We start from the raw sequence: 26,785 nt of genomic DNA on the forward strand, positions 1-26,785 counted from the left end.
ATTCAATTTAAACATCCTGTTTCCGTTGGTGCCTTTGGGAGTTCGAAGCCTGGACTCAGAGAAATGCACAAGCTCCATGTTTATTGGCCAGGCATGTTGGGGCTGATTCAGTTTACAAAAGGTTTTCATTTAAGATACCTGAAAATTAGATTCAAATCTAAGTGTCTCTGGAAATTTAAGGATTTATGAATAAAGTAAGTAATTCTAGTGAAATGATGTAATCAAGTGTTGTTTTGATCAATAATGAACCTTTTCACTGGTGAAGTCCTCCCAAAAACCAAGTTCTCTCAACAGAAACTGCAGTTATGAACGATTACTATAGTACCTGATGTACAAATGGAAATGAGATGTAAACATTATGTGAACAGAACCCAGTCTGAAGTCATGAACGCTTCATCTGTAACGGGCTTTTTGTTTTTTATCATCTTCTGAGCTCCAAGCTTTTGTCGGACCACATAAAGGCGAAAAACGATTGCTTCAAAGATAGTAAATGTTGAAACAAGTAATTATAAGTGAAAAATATGAATTATAAAATAAAGTAGATTAAAACAGCACAAGCAGACATCTTCATGTGAAGGTGCACGGCCACCGAACATTAAATCAAATATAAATGCAGTCATTTGGCCTGCCTACAGCAGAAAATGTGTTCCTGTCGCTACCAGGCTGCAGCTGTTTGCTGAAGCCACGTTTGTAAGAGAAAGCTTAAAAAAAAACCTCGGCCAGTTTCTCCAAATGTTTTGTTTTTAATTTGGTCACAAAGTGTCTAAATCATGCCCCGGTTTGTACTTTACCTGCATCTGTGAATCCAAACGGGAAGTTCTCTCACCTTTCTGGCTCTCTGACCCATGGAGGGATGTCCAGACACCAGTCACTACGGTGCTGATTTGGAGAAAATTTGTCAGGGAGAAAACATAAAAGCACATTTTATAAAAGTGACTCAATTAAAACACAGGAGAAAAGAAATGACCGCCAAGTAAACAAGACAAAATGTTTAGTTAAACTGAGTAGATGCCTGCTGCTTTTGTTGCACATTTAGGAGTGAAAGGTGAGAGCTTGAGTCTGTTCTGTGCTTCTCTCGTCTTCCTTCAGCTGCTGGTTGTCCTTGGAGGGAGGTCTGCTCTATGCCTTTGTTGGTCCTGCTGCTGTCATCGTCCTGGTGAGTCTTCCTCATGTACTTTGTTTCTTAAAGAAAAAAACAAACTCTGCGGCTTCCAGTTGAGGCAGACTCCAGCTCCTACAGGTCACGCTACACTATTCTGCAGATATTCTGGCCGAGCTGGCCCCCGAGCTTTGAAGTGTCTTCGCTCTGACCTCAGAGCTCCCCCCTTCCCCGTGCCATCTCCTGCAAACACACACATACAAGTGAAAACTGATGAGGGGAGCACTTTGATCCTGGAGTTAATGCCAGCCCTAAAAAAAATGCAATGAATAAAAACATGGCTGCAGACAGGAGCTTTGGGCAACGCGTTGCATTTCCGGACTGAAACGGAGTCCAAGTTAAGCCCTGAATCTAACACGAAGCATGAGTCACCAAATGCATCTAGGGCAAAAACATCTCCTCAGACATAAATATATGATGAACACTGTGCACCACAAGTGCAAGTCTGTGCACTTTGCTTTTAACCAAGTACTCTAACAGACACTTTTATGTAGCTCTGCACCATTCTGCTGCTGAACTCTGTGCATTGATTGCATCCCAGTGGAGTTTTAATCGTCTGTTTTTGTGTTCTGCCTCTGTGTGACTGAGTTAATTTCTCCTAAATGAATCACTGTGTGGATATTCCCACCACTAAGCTCAATAGGTCTGGACTGAAAGTGCTAAAATGCAGTAATTGGTGCCGCCATCGATGCTGCTGCAGCAGATGACAGCATACTTACCGTGTAGCGCGACTAAGAAGGGAAGTATGGATCAGGGAGCATCACAGGTGTGCACGCTTTAGGAGAAAATGTCCGACATGAGAACTTGACGGCGTTTTGAAGCTGCAGTTTGATGTGTGAGACGCTTGCCAGCCATTTTATTACACACACCTGTTCAAGTGCCTTAATCACATGGCAGCACTTCAATACGTTCCAGCGTCTAGACGTGCTGACGATCAGACTGATTTCATGGAGAAGACATTGAGTGAGCAGCAGTTAGGATCAACATGTCTTGTTGAGGTCAGAAAAGACTGGTCAGACTGGTTCTGTGTGTGCACCAGCAACTCAGATCAGCTCTGTAACAAGGTCTGCAGATGAACACCAGCAGCAGCAGCCACACCAGGTGTCTCTCCTGTCAGCTAAGAATAGGAGCCTGAGGCTACAGGTCGCACAGGATCACCAGAAGTGGACCAGAAGAAACTGGTCTGATGAGTCTGGATTTCTGCTGCTGCCTAAAGGTTGGTTTATGCTTGACGCGTCCGCGAGGTCCGCACGGCTCCGCGTGGAAAAGTTGCGTCATTTTGCGTCATTTTAACAACCACGGCCCAGAATTTCCGCAACGCGCACCTCGGAAAATTTCTAACCACGCGGACAGACGTGGAAAAACATGGTGGACTGGCAAGAACTAGTACGGCAGAGGTTCATAAATACAGACATTTGTATGATTCAGCTCTCAAAGATCACCGTGATCAACATGTTGTTAATAATTCTTGGAGAGAAATAGCTCGCACTGTCGGAAAAGACGAGAACGCTGTTAAAAATGCTGGAATGCCATGTTGTAAACAGTCATTTCTACTTCTACTATGGTGTAGTGTTGGATACATGCCGTAGAGCTCCACGCTGCCCCGTTCAGTTTGGGAGAATATTGGCTCACCGCAGAGACGAGCCGCACAAACCATAAACGCTGCGAGTTGTGATGCGCGTTCCAGCCGCGAGCCGCATCACCGCGCAGGAAGTGAATGCGTCAAGCATAAACCAAGCCCCCCTAACCAACGGCCTCCACAGTCACCAGATCTCAGTCCAGTCCAGAACATTTGGGATGCGGTGGAATGGGAGGTTCTCATCATGTAAGGATGGACCAGAACCTGTGAGAAATGTTTCCAGCACCTTGCTGAGCCTGTGACATGAAACACTAAGGTGGTTCTGAAGTCAGAGGATGGTCCGACCTGGTTCTATGAAGGTGCTACTGGTATTTTAAAATTGTCTTTAAGAGTTCAAGCAAAAGTGTCATCTTTCCAAAGTGACTGAGGGTGAATCGGGTTGCAGCAGTGAAGTAGAACCCATGAGAAGTTGTTTAGTCGAGTACTCCCCAAACCCCGACCGTGACGTGGTTCCAGCTCCACCCAGAGGCCTTGTTCTGACAAACAGCTGCACTGAGAGTGGGACATCGGACGCAGAAGAACACAGACCTTCCCGCAGGACTCCTCTCTAATTAATGAACCCAGCCTTGGGCAAATAACAGAACAGGAGGATGCAGACTCATGGCACCAAGGCCAGACATGACCGGCATGACTAAAGCATTCTCACAAGCTGGCGTATCACAGTTGGCTGTCAGCAGTGACACGCTCAGGAGAGTGGAAGAGATCAGAGCAAAGAAGAGTTTGTGGCAGATTGAGAAAGCTGGCAGGTAATTCACACCTTACATGTCGCAGAAGAATATGTGCTGCGAGCGGAAATCTGGCTGCTGAAAAAAGCTGTAGAAACCAAAGATCCAACAGACCACACGAAAGTCCATTTCAGTTTACTGCTTGGCTCTGAGTTTTTACATTTTTACATTGAGGATTTCTCATTTCAGCCTGCAGGTGCTCGTCTACTTTTGGAGATGCACCGAAATTTTTTCCCCCAATGAGAAAAAAAGTCCACAGAATAAATAATTCTGTTAGACATAAGAACAGGAGAAGAAGAAGAACAGTCTAAGGTTCTGCAGAAATAAACGTGGAGTAGTAGGAAGGGTGGAGCTGGATGACAGTCCTGATCATGAGGAGCATGTCAGCAGCACAGGAAACGTTCCAGATGGAGAGGATTTAAGACTCAAAGATGTGTGTGTGTGTGTGTGTGTGTGTGTGTGTGTGTGTGTGTGTGTGTGTGTGTGTGTGTGTGTGTGTGTGTGTGTGTGTGTGTGTGTGTGTGTGAAAGGGTGAAGAAAGCCAGATGTTTGGTTGGATTATGAGATCTCTCTTTAATATGGAAACAAGTGTGTCCAGCAATCAGTGTCCCAATTTTTGTAATATATTTTTATACTTATTTATTAAATCACTAACATTTTCCTAAAAAGGACAACTTTCTTTTCAATAAAATACCCCCCCCCCCCAAACAAAAGATTATTTACTTGATTTTAATTGAATTACACAAAAAAATAAGTTTTTTTTTTTGTTTTTACAAGTGGTTTTTTTCCCATATTTTTTATTGTCTCCATGACACAATCCAATCATCCGTAAACATGATCAGAAACACAACAGGAGCTGCTTGGAACCAGAAACAATTGCATGTATGCACATTTGTGTATGTGTTTATTTAAGGCCTGGCTAAGACAGCAGCATAATTCCCTTCCAACAATATTCAGGACATTCCACATTACCGTAATGACTCTAAAGATAATCTCATCAGATAATCCTTAATTGTGTGGTGTGTTAAGAGCCCTCTTGACGTCTTAGAAGGACATCTAGACTGCTCTCATGACAAGTCTGGCTTTTAAACTATTGGACTGTGTTAATCTTATTTTCAAGAACAAACAAGCATACTGTCTTTTGAATGGGGCGTGTAGCCAATCGGAAAGCGAGGTAATGGAAGCACTTGCATGGTCTTCCTCCACCATGTTTGTTTACTCTGAAGTCAAGTGCGATCTTGAAAGATTCCCTGTAGGGAATTGATTGGTGTGTAGCTGTAGCCATGCTGCTGCACACCACACACTGTAAGACCAAAACATGTCTATCGATGATTTGTGGGTTAGCGTTAGGATTTTAGCGACACTTCAGGCACTGACCTATGTCAGCAGGTGGCAGAGTTGTCTTGTTTGGTGTGAACTGTTACCATAGTAGCATGTTGACAGTAGTTTCAGAACTGAAATTCATGGACCTATTCAGCTCATATAAAGTATATGTGTGTGAATGTATATGTGCATGGTTGTGTTGTAAAATGTCTTGGGGGTTGTAAAACTCTTGAAGACACTTTAGCAAATGCAGGCCATTTCCCATATACCAATTACATTTTGTTGACCATTAGATCAGAACTGTTTAGTTGTTTTTGTGATTCGCTCATTAGATTAGTTATAACACAACCGTTTTTTTTTTAGTTAGCATGGGACCTTGCACCAGGGACACCTAGCTTTTCATAACTGATACACTGGAGAGGAAGGCCTTGTCCACAGCGTAGGTGGGGCCAAGCAGACCAAAGACTGTGTAGGCAGAAGCTCAGGAGCTTTTGGAAAGGCTTGTGACTAGTGGTAGTTTTAAGGGACTAGGGCTGTCTTTTTGTATCACTTTCTATCGTCTGCTCTTGACTCAAGGACAAGTCCAAATCTAAATAGTCCAAAGTTGATGCAGAGGCCATTTCAAGCAAGCTGTTACCATCGATAGAGCACTGTCATTGGCCAGACTGTTTGGGAGCTGTTGAGGCTCCTGTGGAGCATGGCTAGATTGACCTGCAGAGTGCAACCCTTTTGCTTCTGCTACAGTCTGTCTAGAACTAAGAGACTGCTGCAGATGTGTTGAAAAAAACGAGGAAACCTTTTCTTCATGACCCCTCTTAGTTCCAGTAAATAGATGATAAATATAAAGATAAAAGTAAGATTTAATGAGATTGTTTTTATCCTCTATAAATATGAAATTGTTGTAAAAAAGACTAAATATTTAATACAGTGGTTAAAGTTTTCATAGTTATTTAGTATTATTTTAACATACTTTTCCTACATGTAGTTTTTTTCCTACATGTTCCAGCAATTTTATTTATTATTCAATTAACTTCTTAAAATAGGTTTCAGATTTAATAATTTAAATGAAAATTTTTAGTTCTCTTTCTTAACATTTGTTTCGATGTCTCACTATGGGAAACGCCCCTCCGCGGATTCCTCAGAAGCACTTATCTCAATACGCCAATCCTGATTGGCCAGTGACCATGATGTCACTACGAGTAGCAAGCGTCCCAAAGCATGCGGTGCTTGCTTCGATGGTTGCATACCTCACAGGTAAGTTAGCTCAACTGTTCACAGACGGAGCTAGCTAATATGTTCTCCGTTGCCGAACGCTAACCTACTGTCCTTCTGTGCTGACCTTCACCATAGGTTGGTGGCACAGCTAGCAGTTTCACACTCCAGTGCACCTGTTCGTTCTTTAGCTAGCACACCAGTTAGTCCACATGGAAGCCGCTCCTTCCACCAGAGGAGTTGACGGCACGGGAGCTCGCCTCTGTACCAAAATCTCGAGCAAAGACCCACACAAGGTCTGCTCGGGCTGCCTCAGGCTGGAACACGCCCAGCTAGCATTGGAAGTTCCCGGGTCATGCGAGAGCTGTGCATGCTTCACCCTGAAGAGCCTTCACCAGCAGCTAGCGTGCCAAGCTAGCCTATGGAAGGACCCATGCCTGCCGGTTCCTGGGCCGCCGCCTGGGGACGCTAACGAATATGCCTTCCCGGATCTGGAACCGAGCGCCGAAGCCAGCTGGAGCTCCCAGCTCGAACTGGCCGTTCCGAGCCACCCCGTCGAGGACGTGTTGGACTTGAACTACGGAGATGACGAGCACACCTCGGAACTTCTCATTTCAGGGGAGGACAAGGAGGATAACGTTTGTCTCCCCCTCGCTCAGACTTCCATACCTAGCTTAGCGTCCTCTCCCAGGGATGTAGTGGTTTCTCCACCCACTCACCTAGACATGCAGTCAGTCTGCTGACGCACTGCGACCAGGCTCAACGTCTGCTGGCCCACCACGGTCATTGAAGCTGTCAGATCCCGCTATGAGGGAAAGAAGCTGCAGGCCACAAGGGCGGCAAAGCCTCTCCTGCCCGCTTTCCCGGAGCTCCTCTCAGTAACATGAGTGAGATGTCTCACCAGACAACCCTTCTTGCTGGGCGAAGCGAGAAGAGGTGTTCATCTTGAATAACGTGTGGGTTGGGACGCTTGCTACTTAAAGTAGCAGGTGGCGTGTACGTCACGGTTACTGGCCAATCAGGATTGGCATATTGAGATAAGTGCTCCTGAGGAATCCGCGGAGGGGTGTATCCCATAGCGAGACGTCTCACTCATGTTCCTCAGGGAATCAGGGTTGTGACAGTAACCTAAAGTTTTAGCTTTAATACTGTGGAAAAATACTAAATGTCTAATTGAACACAAATATAATACTATTACTCTACTCCAGATACATGGAAATGCTTCCTTTTACATGTGCATTTGGGATGATAGACTCATTCAACCTTTCCCACCAGACTCATTGATAGGTCTAATTTCTCCTCGTCTTTCTCAGGTGAACATGCTCATTGGAATCGTGGTGTTCAACAAGCTCATGTCCAGAGACGGCATCTCAGACAAGTCTAAAAAGCAGCGAGCCGGGTAAGTTCACTTTCGGAAAGAAACTCGTGCACACGTGCATCGCTCACTCACCCATCCATGGAAAGTCTCAACAAAAAAGTCAGTTAGTCGTATTGGGTCAATTGTACCAACTATCAGAAAATGTTCTCAAAGCAACTACATCTAAGTGCTTCCAAGTGTGTCTGCACACACACACAAACACACGCACGCACGCACACACACACACCTGGACCTCTACCAGCCAAAATCATAAAAAATAAGATCCAGTTTGGCTGGAAAATGATAAGACATCTGTTATGTTCTGTTGTTCTCTGAGATGATTCTCAGCACCGCGTCTTCTCCGTTGGATGGCACATGATGAATATAGAAATCAATGGCGGTTGGAAACCTAATGACAAACCCTAAATGCACAGATTACATGGATGAGATCTGGAACAGTCTAATATGGATGCACACATGGTGGTGTGAGGTGCATGTAAATGTATCCACTAAGAGTGATGAACCCTTTAAAGCAGTAAGCAGATGTTCAACACCACCCCCACCCCCACCCCCAAGCCCGAGCGGAAATCTCAATGGCTCTCAGAGCTAAACCCATGTTTTAATTTTCACACCTATTGATTCCATTGACTTCTCGTTCTCCTTTTCTCTGTCTCATTGCATTTCCACCAGTGTGTATCAGCTGCACAAATTGAAATGGATAGTTTGTTTATGGTGGCATGGGTTAACGGTACAGATTGGCTCTCTGGGTGGCTGATTAGCTTTTGTAACCCAACAATGTAGTTGAGATTAAACCTGTTGTTGAATGCAAACCCACCGCTAAAAGGCAGGTATGACTGTCTTCACTCAAGGAAAGGTTTATGGTTGCAGGCACACCTCCCATCAGTTTATCAGTTGTGTGTGTGCCTGCATTTAAACACACAATGGTAAGGGGTGCTGCCAGCAGGAAAACATGCTCCTCATGAAGCCATAGGGTAGTGGCTGATACTAAGGAAATGAGCTGTGATGAGACGCTAATGTAGCATAGCTCAACACAGCACCACCGTTCTCTACTGGTAGACACACACACACACACACACACACACACACACACACACACACACACACACACACACACACACACACACACACACACACACACACACACACACACACACACACACACGTGAAGTCCTTGTTTTGTCTGTCTCTACAGGGCTGTAGAAGATTATCTGCCCCCTCACAGACTTCTACTTTGTTTTGGTTAAATGATTCAGACCAGCAAATAGGTGTCACAGTTAACCAGAGTCAATGAAAAACCTGGTTGTGATGTCAGCGATGTGGGGAAGCATAAAAAGAATAAGAGAAGAACCTGACCCTTAAACACAAAGGTCAGACGTTCTCCTCCACGATGTTCCGCTGGTGAGCAGACGTCATGGTTCCATCAGGGGTCCAGGTCCTGCCCCAGACCACCACACTACCACCACCATGTTTGACTGATGCTATGGTGTTTTACTAAAATCAGGAGGTAGCTCTACTCCAGATAAATGGGAAGTTTCACTTTTGTCTAACCGGCCAACAGAATACTCTCGAGAAACATCAAGGTGCTTTTTTTGGGTCATCACCTCTGAGGCCAGCTGTGCTTTAGATGTGCTGCTCTTGAAGATCCTTTAGCCTGCTTCTTGTAGTCCAACACATTCTGATCTGAAACATTTAATCAAGACAAAGGGGCATGTTTTTTCACCATACAGAAAACAGTGTGTGTGTGTGTGTGTGTGTGAGGGGGGGGGGGGGGGGTGTTCTGTCTGTGTTGCTGTAATCTGTTAATCCACACGACAGCTATAACATTATTGTCCGTCTCACATTATCTTTACTTGCTTTGAATCAGTCTCTGTATTCTGCAACTTTTTAAGACCTGATTTTAATTTGCCTTTCTTTTCTCCCCCCCACCCCTTTTTTTCTTTTTTCACTCCACCTCTGGTTTGTCCACCACTCCGCTCTTGTTTCTTTACCCATCACACCCCCTCACCTGTTGCTGTGACTTTTGTTTCCATACGCCACCCTTCCCCCGACACCATCCACTCCCCGTTTTACACACGATTGTGTGGATGTGTGTGTTTCTGTGTGTGTGGACATGTCCTAAAGTGTACCGATGGAGGCGCGTAGCCGACTGCTCCTGAAATGCTCCAAGTGTGGCGTGATCTCAAGCACCGCTTTGTCCAGCTCGACGGCCAGCAGCGCCATGTTAGTCCGTTTTCTCACTTGTATCTTTTTTTTTCCATTTTCCACCTTTTCTTTAATTTCCATCATCTTCTCACCACGTCTTCTTCTTTAGTCTACCTTGTTCATCTTTGTCGTTTGTAATGATGTGTGTTGGATGTCGATGGAGCCAATTCTTAAAATGCAATTCTTTTTAAATCCCAGAAATAACTTTGGGTTGAATTCTGTTATACGCTAAGCTATGACTAAATTATTCTGTAATAGTGTTTAAATCATGTACAGGTGAGAGTGGAAAAATGAGAAACTGGTACAAAAGTTCATTCATGTCATTGATACAACTTAAAAGGTGAAACTAATCTATGGGGCAGACTCATTTCATGCAAATCCAGATGTGTCAGCCTTTATTTGTTCTAGCTGTGCTGGTTATGAAAACCCCACATTCACAATCTCAGATTATTTGAATATTCAATATTCTAGACTCAAAGTGTCACACTCTGATCAGCTAATGAATCTAGAACAGCTGCAGAGGGTTCCGGAGCCTTTAGATGGTTTCTCAGTTTGAGCTGGATTACTGACATAAATGGACCTTTGCATTAGACTCTAGTTTTTACTGTTTCACCTGTAAACTTACAATAAAGCGATGCTAAACAGCTTCCTGGGTAACACTTTACAAAAAGAGTCCCCTTTTCAACATTACTTAGGGCATTATTACGCATTAATAAACCATTAAAGAAAGTGTTAACAACTACTTTTATGCATTACATAGTATTACTAAACATATAATTTGGTGCATTATTAAGCAGTTAACTAAGTCTATTACTGAACCTTAGTTAATGCAGTACTAAGCTTTCAATAATACTTGCATTAATTACTTAGCATCTCGTGTGTTAACATTTTATTTAATGGTTTATTAATGCTTTAAGTAACATTAATAAAGGGACCCTTTTTGTGACATGTTACCATTTCCTGCTCCTCCGCCCTACTGGTCGAAAGTGGAATTACAACTGTTGTAAACAGCCCTGCAGCAGCCTGCTGTAGCTAGCACTAACAATGAGCTAACACAAACACGAACCAACTGATACTAAATTAACTTTGAATTAAGAATTAAGCTGTGTCGAGTTTTAGCTCTTTGCTTCACCTCCAAAGATATATAACTCTGATATTTACTTCCAGGCCCAGAATGATGCCAACAAAATAGCAAACTTCTTTTATTTTCTTCTTCTTGTGTTTTTTATTGATGGTCAGAAAACTGAAAAAGCTAGGTGCTAGCTGTTACATTAGCATGTAAAGTGCATGCCCTAAGTCACCTACGCACTCCACAAATCTGTTAAGTGCTGTTTCCGATCAGCAGAGGGCAGCAGAGTGCTGTCCCATTGGTAGCGTTTCTACCTACACACTCACTGAACCACACTTTTAAAAGAATTGGTAAAAATGTTAACAAAATAGTCTTCTGACTATAAGCCTCAACTAAACTGTTCCTGTACAAAAAAAAGTAATAATCTTGAGCAGTGGATGGTGAAGGAGTCTGATGGTCATAAATGTTATCTTCCCTTCAGTCTAAAGTCGTTTGCGTAGCAGATGACACAAGAGAACAACATCTGCCTGCTGAGCATGAAAATAATGAAAGTGAATGAGAGCCTGGCAGTGTTTACCTCACTCTGAGAAAGCATATCACAGTAGAGAAGGAAATGCTGGTAAATGATGCCACCAACACCAACCATTTAACGTATAAACTGTACATGAACTGTAAAGTAGAGTGGGTGACATCACACTGTAAGTTCAACATAAGTAAATTCTGTAAGATTCACAAAAACCTTTAATGTGACTTCATGAATAATAAATATATTTTTGGTGTTTAGTTTATTTAGAGCAGCAGAGCGAATAAAACACCAACGCAGTACCATAAGGGTTGTTGGTGAGACCCACGGGACCACGCACAGTAATGCACTAGTTTTAAAGCACGCCTCTCAGCTTCTTGTAACTGTAGTCCACATTAATGAATGTAGTTAGCTGTAGCAGGTCTAATGGAATAGTCACATGCAGCTGTCAGAATGAGCTCCAAAACTACACAGTTATTCACCTGTTCAACTTTTACTTGAACTCTGAATACACCCAAAAATATTTTACCTTTTCATAGTTTTTGCATATTTAGCCAAACAGGACATTAATCACTACATGTAGGCAGTTGAAAAAAAAAATGGAATTAATTTAAAAAGAGATTAGTTTAATTCTGCAGCAGCGATTCTGAATAATTAGAGCTGTTAGAGTCACGAGCTGACAGCTGAACATAAGTTTTAACCAACTGAAAACGAATGAATAATCTGTTGTCCCCATGTGGTTTCAGGCTGCAGGTGCCCAGTTTGTACAACTGGATCTGCTCATTTCAGCAGACATCTGCTGCAGAATTTAATTATTAAAGATTTACAGTCGTAGAAATCTGCATCCTGCTCTGGACCCTGAATCATCAGGTTGCTAAAGTCTTACAAAGAATCATTTACTTGAATCGATTTGCCTCAGTCGGTATTTTTAGACCTAATCTGCAGCACTAGAACATAATAGTGCAGGAGGAAACCTGGATGTGTACTGGTTGAGTAAAGGGACATTAAGCGCCACTAATAGGAGATAGGAGTAGATGCATCACATCGCTCCTCCATTGTTCATTTCCTCCCCGTCTCCAAACACGTCCTGCTGTGTGGTGAAAGTTCATGTGGCTGTGAGTTTCTATGGAAGGGCAGTTGTCTAGCACATTTGATTACAGTAAAGGACAAACCAGAACGTTGTCTGCATGAACATCGAACTTCTGGGGAACTGCAGGTCTCGGTGTTCCACCAGAATCTTTATCTGCGCCTGCTGTTTACTGCTGCAGCGTTTAGATTTAATTACTAAATCTGCTCATTTGAACACTTCCTCCCCCACAGATAAACTCTGTAGTGAGGTCTTGTTTTTATCAGCTTCGCCTCCTTACTCACCTCAGATGAATCCTGAAACGGAGGCATTTGGAGTCAGTCATTCATGCCTTCATTACCTCTCGCCTGGACTATGCAAACGCCCTCCTCATTGGTGTTCCGGACTCTGCCCTGAATCGGCTGCAGGTTGTTCAGAACGCTGCTGCCCGGTTCTTGACGGGTACACACCGACGTAGCCACATTACCCCTGTCCTGGAACATCTTCACTGGCTCCCTGTCATTTTCAGAGTGCAGTTTAAGTTACTGACTTTTGTTTTTAAAGCACTCAATGACCTGGTACCTTCCTACCTCTCTGCCCTTCTCACTCCATATGTGCCCACCCACTCGTTGAGGTCGGCTGACCTTTTGCTGCTGTACACGCCGCGGATGAGACTCAAATCGCGGGGGGATCGAGCATTTGTCCATGCTGCCCCAAAGCTATGGAACTCATTGCCCATTGGAGTTCGGCAGGCTCCATCTCTGGCAGTTTTTAAATCTCGTTTAAAGACCCACTTTTACACTTTGGCTTTTAGACAGTGACTCGTTTTAGTGTTTTATTGTGTCATTGTTTTAATGTGCTCTTAGTATTCATCATGTTTTCTCTGCTTTTAATTGAGATTTTTATCCTTTGTTTTAGCTCCTTGTAATGGGTGTGTTTTGTTTTAGCCTGTGCAGAACTTTGGGCAGCTCCCATGCTGCATTTTAAATGTGCTATATAAATAAACTATGCTATGCTATGCTATGCTGTTATGTAATGAAACAATGAAAGGATTTTGTGTGAAACGTTAAACACCTGATCAACTCTAACCCTAACGCAGCGACACAAAGCTCCACGATGGCCGACGGTTGTGAAATGAATTTGTTTTTACCAAATTTTAAACTGGAGTTTTAATCCTTCAAAGAATGTTGTCCCCACCCTTCAGCGTGGCACTCTGACTCCATCAACCATGAAGTTGTGAGCAGTTGTTGGAGTCAGAACTTGGTACATAATTACACATCGTCCTCCACTCGTTGGTCTGATCCAACTGCAGGTTCTTGTGGCTCACCCTGGGGTTGATCTGTGTTTTTGCACAAGAGGGCTGATGTTACGAGACTCAGCAGAGCCGACCTGCCGGCTCTGAGACTGAATCCCTCCTTCCCTCTATCTGCCCCCCCCCCCCCCCCCCCTGACAGGGCGTCCCTGTGGAGCTCCTGTGTGGTTCTTCCTCTGTTAGCGCTCACCTGGATGTCAGCAGTGCTCGCCATAACTGATCGCCGCTCCACACTTTTCCAGGTGAAGTGTGTCACAACACCACAACACCACACACGCACACACACACACACACACACACACACACACACACACACACACACACACACACACACACACACATACACACACACACACACACACACACAGTAAAGGTGTGTTTTGTTGGCTAATGCTGACTGGCTGTGACAGCCATCTTGAATTTTATCAGCTATAGACGTCCATCTAGTTAAGAGCATCTACAAAGTTCTTTGTGGGGGATCAAACTTTCACTTGGTCCCAAAGAAGGCAGTTCTGGATTTAGTTCTGATGTGACAGCGGTCCAAAGGACTGTTGTCTTTGACTTCATCTTCCAGAAAGGCAGCAGCGTCCCATCAACACTGCTGGTTTCTGAGCGACCACAACATAGAGGTCCAGACCTCTATCCAGTGAACTAATGCTTTCCAGCATGAGAAACACTATGAGGGGTTGAATAAAAAATGAATGTAGCAGAAGGCAAAAATCTATGAGATCTTGGAGAGAATTACTCTCCCAGAGATGTCGAGTCAATTGGGTCATGGAATAAAAAACCTTTCTAGAGCCGTCTGCAGGGGAATCCGCGGCCAATCAACCAACCAAATCAAATCACGTAGAGCAAACTCCAGACCCGCATTTTTGATGTGCAACAATGAATTTAATCCCACACAAAGATGGTTAGAGACATGAAGCTGAAATATGAAACCGTTTAAACCGTCCGTACATCAAAATGAGGGTTTTTAAATCAGCTGATGTGAAATTCCACTGAATTGTTGTTCTTTGGTTTTCTTGCTGGCCTGAATTTTATTTTAAATGTATGAACAAGTACTAATAAAATACCTTATTTCTGTACTTTAGGTCCTCTTTGCTGTCTTTGATTCTGTCCAAGGATTTGTCATCATCACCGTCCATTGTGCCATGCGCAGAGAGGTGGGTCCACTTTCTTTCTTCCTGCTCCTCTGCTCGTTTCTAGATCACTTTAACACTTTGTCACCGGGTTTCCTCTGCTGGTTCGGTTCCCATCGGTAGGTGGGATTCATTTACCTTCCATTTCAGGTCACTCCGAGGCCATTATCCAACTCAAGCGGATCAGTCATGAGAGGGATTAGCATGGTTTTAAGTCCCGTGTCGTCTTGCTCATAATGCTGCGTGATAGTGCGTTATTGTCCGACTGAGCCAAGTCTGGTTTAAGGAGCTTACTAAGATGCTGTATGGAATAAGACCGTAAGTCCCAAACTAATAGCCCTGGGTGCCCGTCTGCCACAGGCTTTGCTGTGCCCTCCAGAGGACCTCATTGTGAACACATCTTCTCATGCCCTTGAGATAGACCTTAACACAGACACTGGCACGCATCCACACTAGTTGCAGTTAATGAAATTCCAAATGTGATTGCCTTTCCATAACTGTAAATATGTAATCTGTTGCTGATGCACTGCACACAGGTTCACCTCTCTCTTCGGTGATTGCTAGGGTATTGGATGCACGGCACACTGTAAGTGAATTTTTAAATGCTCTGGATGCTTAGCTGCATTAAATCAATATCACAAAAACAGCAGGGATCAGAGTATAGTAAATCCTGGAATTATTTATTGTAAATGTATGAAAATCCCCTGCAAGAGACTGAGCGTAAATCCTTCGTGGCTGCAGAAGAAAGAACAGACAGAGGGGAGTGCAACAGAGGAGGGGGGAAGGAGGGAAGAATAGGATGGTTAGGGAGCGTTACTGAAAGGAGACATCAAAAGTGTGATGATACAAAAGAGAACTGTTAAATGGACAAAAAGCGTGCAGTGAGTGTTGTAGCGTGGTGGATTGTTGCAACATATTTTAAGTGATCAATAAGATGTCATATTCCATTTAAATATGAATTATCAATCTGACTGGTCTTTGGATATTTGATTTACTATTACCGTAGGTTCTTTGGACTATTTGGAGAACACACATTTCATATTAATTCAGACAGAGCCAAGGATGTAGTTTATAAAAATGATTTTATTCTATGTTTCTAAACTAATGATTACACATGGCAAAGTATGAATGAAATGATGGAGTGTAAGCTCGATGCTGATGTAGCAAAACCTTATTAAGTATCTGAGAGCACTTGTGATGTCTGGGTGGTAAAATCAGTTTGGCTGTATGTTTTAATAAGCTAGAGATTATTCAGAAAACCATCCCGCGCCAGTGAGGACCCACAAACCCTTTGTGTTGGAATCCCTCGTGCGATCCAGGGGTCATGAGGTCAATATGGACAGCGTGGACCTCTGGGTAACGGAACCCGTAGTTCAGCTCCGAGTACGACCCGTCTGCTTTGAGATACCTTCCAGGTGACGGCAGGAAGCTGGCGTATCTATTTTGCATCTGATCTCACTCACAAGCATTGCAGAGAAGCCACTGACTGCTGCAACAGAGGAGGGGAGAAGGAGGGAAAAATAGGATCGTTAGGGAGCATTACTGAAAGGTGAAATCAAAAGTGTCATAATACAAAAGAGAACTATTAAATGGACAAAAGCGTGCAGTGAGTGTGGAGTAAATGTAGCGCCATGCAGGGCACGCAATAGTTCCTCTTACATGTAAGGAGTGAGTGGAAAATGCAAGAGCGCACAGATAACGTAACGTTCAGCTGAGGAGAAGAAAGACGGTGAACATTTCTAACCCTAACAACACATTGAAAGAGGCGAGCAGAACGTGCAGAAGACCATGTCCTTTCTCTCGCTGAACTACAACGCTGGGAAACTCTTTGTGAAGGGTGGACAGCTGCTAATAAAAGTCCCTTTTGTTTGGGAAAACCAAGTAATTCCCAATTAACCCCAAACTTCCCTATAGGACTGATTATTATCATTTTCAGGACAACATTTTCGTTAGAAAACCCAGTTCAGTTCTGTGTCATGATGGTATATTATGGCTACTGCCAAGCAAAAACAAGAAACAGGATGCTACAAAACAAAAGGAGACATTTTGTTAATTGTGCGATGCTCTGTTGCAGCTACACCCACAACCCAACCCAGACAACTTCCATCAGTCCATCACACAAGTCTCAGACACACTACGACATTTTACCAGATAACAGTGTTGGGTTCATTTATTTGGCTTTTATCCAAAGCAGCGTACAATTTATAGTCTGTAGGGCATGTTGTGATCTGTGGGGGAAACCGGAGTACCCGGAGGAAACCCACGCATGCACGAGGTGAACATGCAACTCCACGCAGAAAGACTGCAGCCGGGTTTCGAACCTGCAACCTTCTTCCTGCGAGGCAACAGTGCTAACAGCTGTGCCACCATGCAGTGTTAAAAACGTGTTGTTCCTCAGCTTCATGACTCCAAACTTGACCTTTGCAGCTTTTTAATTAATTTTAACGGTCCTTCCATCAACGATCTTCCCCCTGTCCAGGTCACAGGGGCAACAGTCACAGCAGAAGCTCAAACCTTCCTCTCCTCCATAACCCAGACATCCCCAGGTCAGCAGAGATAATCCCTTCAGCATAGCGTGGCTTGACCTGGGGACAACAGCTCTGGGAGGCATCCAGGGGCATCCTCACCAAATGCCCACACCACCTCAGCTTGCTCATCCGTACATGAAGGAGCAGTGGCTTCACCCTTTCTCTAAGGCCGAGCCTGACCGTTCTGTGAGGGAAACTCATTTTGAGTTCTTTAGGTCATTACTCACAGCTCATGACCACAGGTGGAGATTCACTGCAGATGCTGCTCTGATCCACCTGGTGATCTCCTTCTCCTTTCATCCCTGACTCGACCCAAGACCCAAATATATGTAAGCACCTTAACTTGATGTAGGAACTCCACTGCAAAATAAAACAGAAGGACAGCTGCAGTCGGACAAAGGTAGAATGCCTTCTCTGGGTCAGGTAAGACATGACCCAAGTGGAGGAGATTAAGTTTCTCTGGGTCTTGTTCACGAGTGAGGGAAAGCTGGAGCATGTGATCGACAGGTGGATTGCTATGCTCCAACCCTCATCTACCTGGGCTCTCCCTAAGAGATGAGAAGAAGAGAAGCTCAACCATCTGGGAGGGGCTGAGAGCAGATCTGCTGCTCCTCCACATCAAGGAGCTAGTTGAGGTGGCTCAGGCATCTAGTTAGGATACCACCTAGATGCTTTCCTGGTGAGGTTTTCCGGGCACGTCCAACCACGAGGAGGCCTAAAGGAAGGCCCAGGACATTCTGGAGAGACGATGTCTCTTGGCTGGCCAGGGAACGCCCTGGGATTCCCCCGGAGGAGCTGGCCCAAAGGGCTGGGGAAAGGGAAGTCTGAGCCTTTCTCCTCTGGCTACTGCCCCAACGGCTCGTCCCCGGATAAGCAGAAGAAAATGAATGGATGGATGGATGAACAGGTGCAGCAGAGCATAAACAAACATTCCTCTCACCAAACTGGTGATAATTAGATAAAAACGAGCCACTGCTTTGTGTTTCCTTCTCTGTTCTATGCTGTCTGTTTGATAATCAATAAACTGAAGAATTTGGCCTTTTGTTTAATTTTGGACATGAACCACTACACCTGAAGCCTGTTGGAGAGCACAGAATCTGTAGAACAAGTTCCTACTGCACCAACGTTTACCGAACTAGCGTCTTGCCTGCACTGACTTCTTCCCTTTGCATCATCCCCCTCCCCAATTCTTCCCTCCTCCCTCTCTTCCTCTTTGTGTTTCCCTTTTCTTTCTGCCATCCTTTTCCCACTTTCCCACCGCAACCTCAGGTGCAAGATGCAGTGCGCTGTCGGATGGGAGGATGCAAGGACAACAGTGAAAATTCCCCAGACTCCTGCAAGAATGGACAGGTGCAGATCATGGTGAATAGCATTCCATTTCATCCCACACTGCAATTCAGCTGCCATGAGCTATATAACAGGCCAATGCAAACCTGGCTTTTTCCCTCCATCTTTACCATGTTTACCTCAATACGTGCTTACTAATATTTCTACATTTTGCATTTTCACCACCAATATTCCAGAGACTGGAATTTGTTTCCTTACAGATTCTACTGATACTGTCTAGTTCCTAACCTAGCTATCTTCATTTAAATAGAAAACCCTGCTAGAATGCCATTTTTCTAAATTAACATTATCGCTGCTTCTCCCATCCATTCTCATTGTTGGTTAAAAAACTAAACCTGGTGTCTCCGCAGTACTTTAACAGCTTTTAACCTAAATGTCTTTGTCTCTCCTGCAGGAGCACAGAGCTCCCATAAGGTTTTAGTGTGTGCTCCAAAAGTGGGTAAAAATGTGATAAATGACAGGAACCTGAACGCCTCGCCTAAGTCAGGACGGTCACACCACAAATACGAGCAGCAGACATTTACTGGTGCCTGTTTAGTACTCTAAACCTGCCTCTTCAGATTCTCGTACACACAGAATTGTTGCGTAAATGACAGACTACCCTACACCAGACATGAATTTCTCCTCCGCTGGAGGACTGTGTCTGCATTTCTACAAAGGAGAAGGTGTCCAAAAACTCATTTGAACTATTTTCACATTTACTAAACATTGAGATGGGCTTTTAGACCATCCCTTTCAAGAAAAAGGTATTTCTCTCCTTTTTTCAGTTTTATATCTTATTTAGGCTGTGATGGACTGGCAACCTGTCCAGCGTGTACCTCACCTGCTTGCCCAAAGATTGCTGGCACCAGCCCCCTGTGACACCTGTGTGGACAAATGGGTATAGACAATATATGGATGGCTTTTATTTGGGGAACTTTTTAGCGCAAGTTTACAAATGATACAAAGATTAGTTAATAATGTGTTTTGAAGGAGCAGCTGACCTGCTAGTTTAATGATTATCAAACATGCTGCCTGCCTTTGGCTTTAATAATTAGTCTGAACCAAGATGGCCGACGGATTTTTTAGTTTTGGCCTGGTGTCACAACAAAAGAATCCAAATGTGTGACAATCCTAATTTATGCTCTTTTCTTTTAATGTTTGGTAAAAGCTGGTCCTGTTGCAACCAATCACACCATCATCCTCTCCAGATTCTGCAGGATTCATTCAATCAGTTTATTCATATTCTGTAGCACCACATGACAAGTCGTCTCAAGGCTGCTCACAAAGTAAACATTCCAGTTAAACCTACTCATCTGTGCAAAGAAATCAGTCCATTATGCCAATTAGTTCAAAGTTTTCTACGTAAGAAAACCCAGCAGACTGCATCGAGTCACTGACTCGTTGTGTCAGAGACCCCCCTCCCTACTGCCGGTGGTATTTATACCACAGCTTGAGATGAAAGTCCGCACACAACGAATGATAGTTAGTAACTGAACTACAGTGAACACCTTTGACTCAGGTGCTATAAGGGGAACCAATCTGATTAACATGTTAAACTCTTGACATATAAAGAGCTAATAAAGAAGTCAAATTGTCACCAAACTGAAAATACTTTTGTGAAAATTAGCAGAGCTCTGATTAGCACTCTGCTAAATTAATCAGATATCTGCCTCTAACATTTCAACTTTATGGTGTTTAATATAAAAATCAACTTTTCTTTCATCAGAAGAGTGCGAGCATGGGCATCTGTGGACAGCAGCATGGTTTCCGTCACAGCACGCCCCTGTGCCTGTCTGGCTGTCACTCACAGCCGCCGCCGCCGCCACCGACGTGCCAGCAAGCCTGTCATCACACTCTACCTCGCAGCACCCGCAGCCACGTGCTAGACCACAGCCCAGCACACGAGCACACCCCCTTACTGAGCAACACCCATGCCCCTAATCACAGCAGCAGCCGATCAGTACGTCATCTGTAGATAGAAATGAGCAGGATTAAAGGTGCAATCTGTAAAGAAATATTCTGCAACAAATACAAAGAAAAGAGGATTGATAAACTAACGGGAAGTTTAAGTAAAGCTAGTTTTAAACTGAACTGATGCCATCTTCCCCAAAAAAGTGAAGTAACACTAGAACTCCCAGGAACCGTCAGTTTGACTGCTGTCATTTTGGCCATTAAATCCAGGCTGACGATGATGCTGTGGAGCAAAATGGTTCAAGTGTGTTATTAATAAACTCTTTATGGATGTGTGACCCTAATAAAATGGGAAGAAAATGTAATTTTAATCCAAACCTTGAAAAGAAGTCTCTCTATTGTTCGCTGGGTTACCAACACTGATCTTCTCCGTGGGTGGGGGCGAGGGGTCCCAGACCGTCGTCAGCGTTGCTGTCAGAGCGTCTGCTGCTTCCCACTGACCAGTTTTCATCAGCTTTCCCCTCTCCACCTGAAGCAGATTCATTTCTCATGCTTGTTTCACTGAGAATGTTCTTCTAAAAGCTGTTTATTTCACACGCAGTACGAAGGGAGAGGGAGCGCGCGAGCTGGAAAGGTGGTTGCTTAGCAACGTCGACGCTGTCCGTTATCCGCGGGAAAACATTACCATGTAAACAATACAGCTGTTAAATTGACGGCTTGTGGGAGACAAAGACAAAAAATAGCTGATATGATCGACCTTTTTCCCCATCTCTTTCATTTTTTAAATAGTAATTAATAAACATTCGATACCATTACAATTTCCTTTGATTTAATTTTAAATAAATATATAGAGTGCCCAGGTAGCACATAAACAATGCAATTTAACGGTTTTCTTAAAGTAGGAACGTTTAACCTGTGCGGCCAGAGCGCTCTCCTTCCTTCTGCTCTGCGTAAACCTGAACTGGTCACCTACTTGTGCGTAATCAAATGTCTGTACGGGAAAAGATGGAAATGCCATGAGGTTCACTTTTGCCTCAGACCGACATATTGCTGTTTTATGGTGTGGCTGAATCTGCGATCCGCTGCCACGCGGACTAACAAATGCTGCAGTAAGGAGTAGTGGGTCAGGTTCATGAGGAGTCACTGGCTGTAGCGGACCCGACTTTAATACGTCATCCCAAAATAGAAGCTAATATCTTAATTTGACCTTGAATGAAAAATATTGTTATAAAATCTTAAAAGTTTTTATCACGGAGAAGGCAGCTCTCATTTTTGCCTTCAGTCTGACGGCGCGCCGGAGTTTGCAGCGTGCGCGCTTATTGAATCTGTGTGTGTGTGTGTGTGTGTGTGTGCGCGCGCGCGGCACAGTTCCATCAGCCTCTCCAGTCACAGCGTCTCGTTAATGGCGCTATTTAAACCAACGTTGTAAAATTACTTCTGCCCAGCCCAGATGTGCTCACATGTGCACCCGTGAGCCGTGATCTCTGACAGACGCACTCTGAACTTCAGATCTTCAGCGTGCTGTTAATAGCCTGAATGTGAATCATTTCTTGATTTATTTTGTTACATCCACAATGTTCTGTGTGTGAGGTTTACAATGTCAGAACACCTGCATGAGACAGGTGTTAATTACAATCTGCCAGAATGACTCACCACCTTCAGATTCCTCCAACACCGTTAAAAATTATCAAATACGGAACATATCGGCGTGCGCAGGCCAGAGCGCTGAAGCTCGGCGCATTGTTATTATGAATCTAGGGCACATGTGGAGGACACACGCGCAAAAATATACTTGTTTTCAATTACATTTATTGGGCCCACTTACTTTTTCTTAGGCTCACCCACAAATGAGGTTCTACGCTAATGGTGACATATGACAGACTTCTCTGAGCTCCGCAGCCATTACACTTTTCACCTCGCGCACCCCCTAGCGGCAGCTCACGCACCCCCGCGGGTGCGCGCACCACACTTTGGGAATCCCTGCTGTAGATGAACACATGAATGAGTTTCTCTAGGTCTTGTCTGGACATCAGACCTCTGAGTCGTGCTATTTGATGAAGATGATAGTTATGGCTTTAATGTGACCAGTGAAGATCAGGTCTGAATCAATGATGACACCAAGATTTCTAACCTGGGTCTTTATTCCTCTGGAGCCAAGCTGAATGATAACCTCTATACTATTTTTGTTATTCCAAAGACAAGAACTTCAGTCTGTCTTTGTTTAACTGGAGGAAGTTTGACTGCATCCAGTCATCAGTTTGCTCCAAACATTGACAGAGCGAGTCTAGGGTACTATAGGTGATAGAGCTAGGTAGACCTGGGAGTCATTTGCATAACTACTGTATGTAGGCAATGTTGTTATTGCGTATGACCCATTGGTTCTTTATATAATGGACAAGCCCTCCATGCCATCACCTGAAGGGTTATGAAGAGCTTAATCAAAACCCAGTGGGCATGGTTCTGGTCACTTCTGCAAACTACAAAAATGGAGCTGATAGAGGGGCTGTGAGGGTGGGGCAGATGGTTGACACCCTCTAAACTCTGAGATGATGTATCTACAAACTAACTGAGCTAACTGAAGCTAACGGAGGTTGGTGCGTGCTTTTAGCCAGACAACTGTGGTTGAGCGACCCGCCGCGTTCTAGGCTGTAACACTTTTAATCTGGGGCTTAGGCCTACCCTGGAGCAAGCAGCAAGCAAGCCACTAGTGCTAGCACTAACTAGCATGTGCTACATGTCAACCAAAAGGACATGCCCCTAATTAGTCATAACTTCTAGCTTTAATTCAGTCCTATCTAATGAGTTACAAACAAATGTACCCTACTCAGAATTGTGATTACTGTAAACTAGACCCATTAACTAAAGTCGTCAATTGCGTTTTTTAATGGGGTGGGCCAGGAACGAGCCCCTCCACTGTGAGAGTAAACATCACAGCTGTAAAGAGGATCTTCACCAGTGTGTGTCACATGTCACACGATTAGGAAGTAGAAAATCCTTGAATTAGGAGATCGTTTTGGGATGCTGCTGTGAAAAAAGCTAGGCGCTTACTGGAAAAGCTGCTGCTGCTCACATTTTAACAATAGATTGTGAAAGAGTGAGAAAAGCTAGAAACACGCTGATTCTTCCTGATGTAAGAAGTGAGTCTCCTCTGTCTTTTGGTAGTTTTGGTGTTTACATGAGGGTTAGGGTTTATATATAGATAGAGCACAATGGTAAATGGCCTGTATTTGATTTAGCACCCTCTAGAGTCCTGGAACCCCCCAAGGTGCTTTACAACACAATCAGTCATTCACCCATTCACACCCTGGTAGTGATGAGCTACAGTGTAGCCACAGCTGCCCTGGGGCGCACTGACAGAGGTGAGTCTGCCATACACAGGCGCCACCAGTCCCTTCGAACACCACCAGCAGTCAAGGTGCGTGTTGCCCAAGGACACAACGACAATGACAGACTGAGCGGGACTCAAACCTGCTACCTTCCAATTTTGGAACGAGGACTTGACTCCCGTGCCACCATCACCCCCTCATTATGATGAGAGGGGAGCACAATGATGACGGAGCACAATGTTCTGTGACTCTTCAAAAATCAGTAAAAATGCTCAAAAATGCTGGCATCTTTGTGATCAGAGAACGGCTGGCAGTTAATGAGTTAAACTTTAAATGTTTGTTTTTATCAGGCTGTAAACTTGTTCATTTGGCTTCTTGACATTGGAATCAATGGGAACTTGCTCATTTCTGAAGCCAGCAATTGACGACTTTAGTTAACAGGTCTAGTTTACAATCCAAAGAAACGGTCCAAAGATTGGGATCAAGATCTAAACTATGAGCAGATACGCTAATGCTAAGTTAGCGGGTAGCATTCTCATGAGCAAGTGTGGTTCATTAGAAAAGTGATGGTTGTAAACAACTAAACTCTACGAGCGAAGAAAAATTCCCACCATCCCATTTATGTGTGGATGTCTACAGCGATGTGGAGCAGAGCTGCTGCAGCTACTGTCTGGTTGTTGCTACGAGTCTGCTCCATCCACTGCCGAAGGGTTGTGGCAAGCCGTAGTAGCATATAATTCACAAATGTTTTACTTTGGGATACAAATTAGAATACATTATGTTGCCAACCTGTACATGTATAATATACGTATGTACCCTAAGTACTTTGTTACAGCAGAAATTATATGTTATTAGAATTTCCAGTACCTTTCTACTGTAACTGTTAATGAAATACATCCTACTGATTATATGCGAATATATTTAGATAGGTACTCAAATATTGAAATATTCGATAGCTCCAGCCCTAGTATACACACACACACACACACACACACACACACACACACACACATATATATATATATATATATATATATATATATATATATATATATATATATATATATATATATATATATATATATATATTCACATTAATGAAATAAGCATTGGCAACATAGTTTTGCTTGCCTACTTCTGTCACTGTCTTACCATAACTATGATCAAATATATTAAAATAAGTTATTATAGTGGAATTAAAAGTGTTGTAATGCTGAGCATTAGTTAGTTTAATGGTTCAACATATGTTGTAGATAAAACTTGCACTCTATGACATGTTTATATAAAATAAATACATGTACAATGTTAAGTAGGTAAAAGATGAAATAGATGGCTGCAGTGGCAAATTTTGAAAACAAATTAGCTTAAGTTTTTTTTTCATGCCTTCTTAACATTATATTCTAGTAAAGGTATACATATAGTGTGGGGATAAAAAAAAAACAAAAATAATGCAGCTCTCTCGCTTTTGTCTATAAACGCCAATTGTTTTTGGACCGAAGGTAACCATTGAAGACCATGCAGTTGTTGGTCTGGCTGAACCGCCACACTTCCCTGGGTCTTCCATTCATCACACACTCTTGTTTTTAACAGAGGTCCACTGGTTTGAGAGGTTTTCTGCTCAATAATATCAGAGAAGAAGAAACAGCCGGCTGCTACCACTTCAACTTCAAAACAAACTACGAGTCCCAATAGAAAAAGGCTGTTTGAAGTCACGGACAAAAAAAAAAAAGATGTTTGGACCTTTATAAACTGGTATTTAGCACTATCTTGTTTCTTCTGACGTTCCAAATTTCTGGTTCTGGTGTTCACGGATCCAGTCCAGATACCTAGTTTGTTCTGTAGATTCACTAAATCAGCTTTAAAAATCTATTTACATTCTCTCCTTGGGCAAGTATTTTAGATGTGACACATTGTGGTATGCTTAAGGGAAATAAAAAAAACATAAATTAAATGCTGCAAAAAGTGAAGTAACAGTCTGACAACTCTCACAGATAAATTACATAAAAGACTTTTCATAAAATCAAGCATTTTTCAAGATTCTAATGTTTAAAGCAGTATAATTAATCAAAGTCAAACCAAAGCTACGTTCAAGTTTTAATCAGGCTGTTTATACTGTATTCATTTAAAGTGGTAGAATAAGTGGATTAGTTTAACATGAAATAGAGACAGGGACCTTGATCATGTTCCTGGAATGAACAAAACAGGCATAAACAGGAAGTTTCAACAGGCTTTTGTCGTCTCGTTTTCTTAGAAAGATTGTCAGAAACAACAGGCACTCTGCAAAACAAACAACTTATGTGTTTTCATTTCTTATACAAATAAACAAAATAATGAAAACTACTTCTAGAATGTTGGTTTACAGGAACAAACACCTAAATCATCGTCCAACGCGAGTGGGTTTTATGTGCTGAGCAGACTTCCAGTAAAAATGTAACATTTCTCAAATACTGAACCATTCCTTTGAGTTAAAACTTTCATAAAATTACAAATTGCACCTTTTAAGCATAAGTAGAAGTAGTTGTGCTGTAGCTAGTCTGTGTTTAGTTTAAATGTAAATGTATTCATCTCATCTCCACCTGGAATGCATCTGCTAGCTGCAGTCTGTTTCTGCGGTCTTTAGGTTTACGCTATCTTCATTAACAAAAGGCCCAAGTTCACGCTCATTACTCAATGTTTAAATAAAGATTTTTTTTCTGAGTTTAAACAGAAGAAAACATTTTTCAAACTGCATTCACCCATGTAGTCAAACCCCACGAAGGCAGCGGTTGGTGATTAGCAAACTAAGAGCTTTCCTGCTCCTGCGAGACCATACTTCTACACCACTCTTACTTCATTCTCTCAGTTTTTCATCTCTCGCCTTTCCTCTTCTCTTTTTGCCTCTGTGGAATGCCCTAACGCTCTGAAATCTGTAGTTTATTATCCAAACAAAGGCTTTTTGTGAATC

General features: G+C 43.2%; 1 protein-coding gene across 16 annotated transcripts in view; it reads left to right on the plus strand.

The window, feature by feature from the left end:
• adgrb2 (adhesion G protein-coupled receptor B2) overlaps positions 1-26,785 on the plus strand; it is a 415,193-nt gene that overhangs the window by 350,627 nt on the left and 37,781 nt on the right. For 13 of the 16 annotated variants that reach the window (XR_011515451.1, XM_070541485.1, XM_070541486.1 and 10 more), the window contains 6 exons: positions 1,090-1,156; positions 7,372-7,457; positions 9,558-9,656; positions 13,751-13,850; positions 14,700-14,771; positions 18,545-18,637. Coding sequence is in view for 15 of the 16 variants with exons in the window: in XM_070541485.1 (XP_070397586.1) it covers positions 1,090-1,156; positions 7,372-7,457; positions 9,558-9,656; positions 13,751-13,850; positions 14,700-14,771; positions 18,545-18,637 (517 nt within the window). In the remaining variant the exon portion in view is untranslated. The remainder of the gene's footprint in view (positions 1-1,089; positions 1,157-7,371; positions 7,458-9,557; positions 9,657-13,750; positions 13,851-14,699; positions 14,772-18,544; positions 18,638-26,785) is intronic. The other 3 variants (XM_070541476.1, XM_070541479.1, XM_070541483.1) reach the window with 2 other exon arrangements.

The sequence above is a fragment of the Nothobranchius furzeri genome, chromosome 11 (genome assembly GCF_043380555.1).
Source record: "Nothobranchius furzeri strain GRZ-AD chromosome 11, NfurGRZ-RIMD1, whole genome shotgun sequence".
NCBI lineage: Eukaryota > Metazoa > Chordata > Actinopteri > Cyprinodontiformes > Nothobranchiidae > Nothobranchius > Nothobranchius furzeri.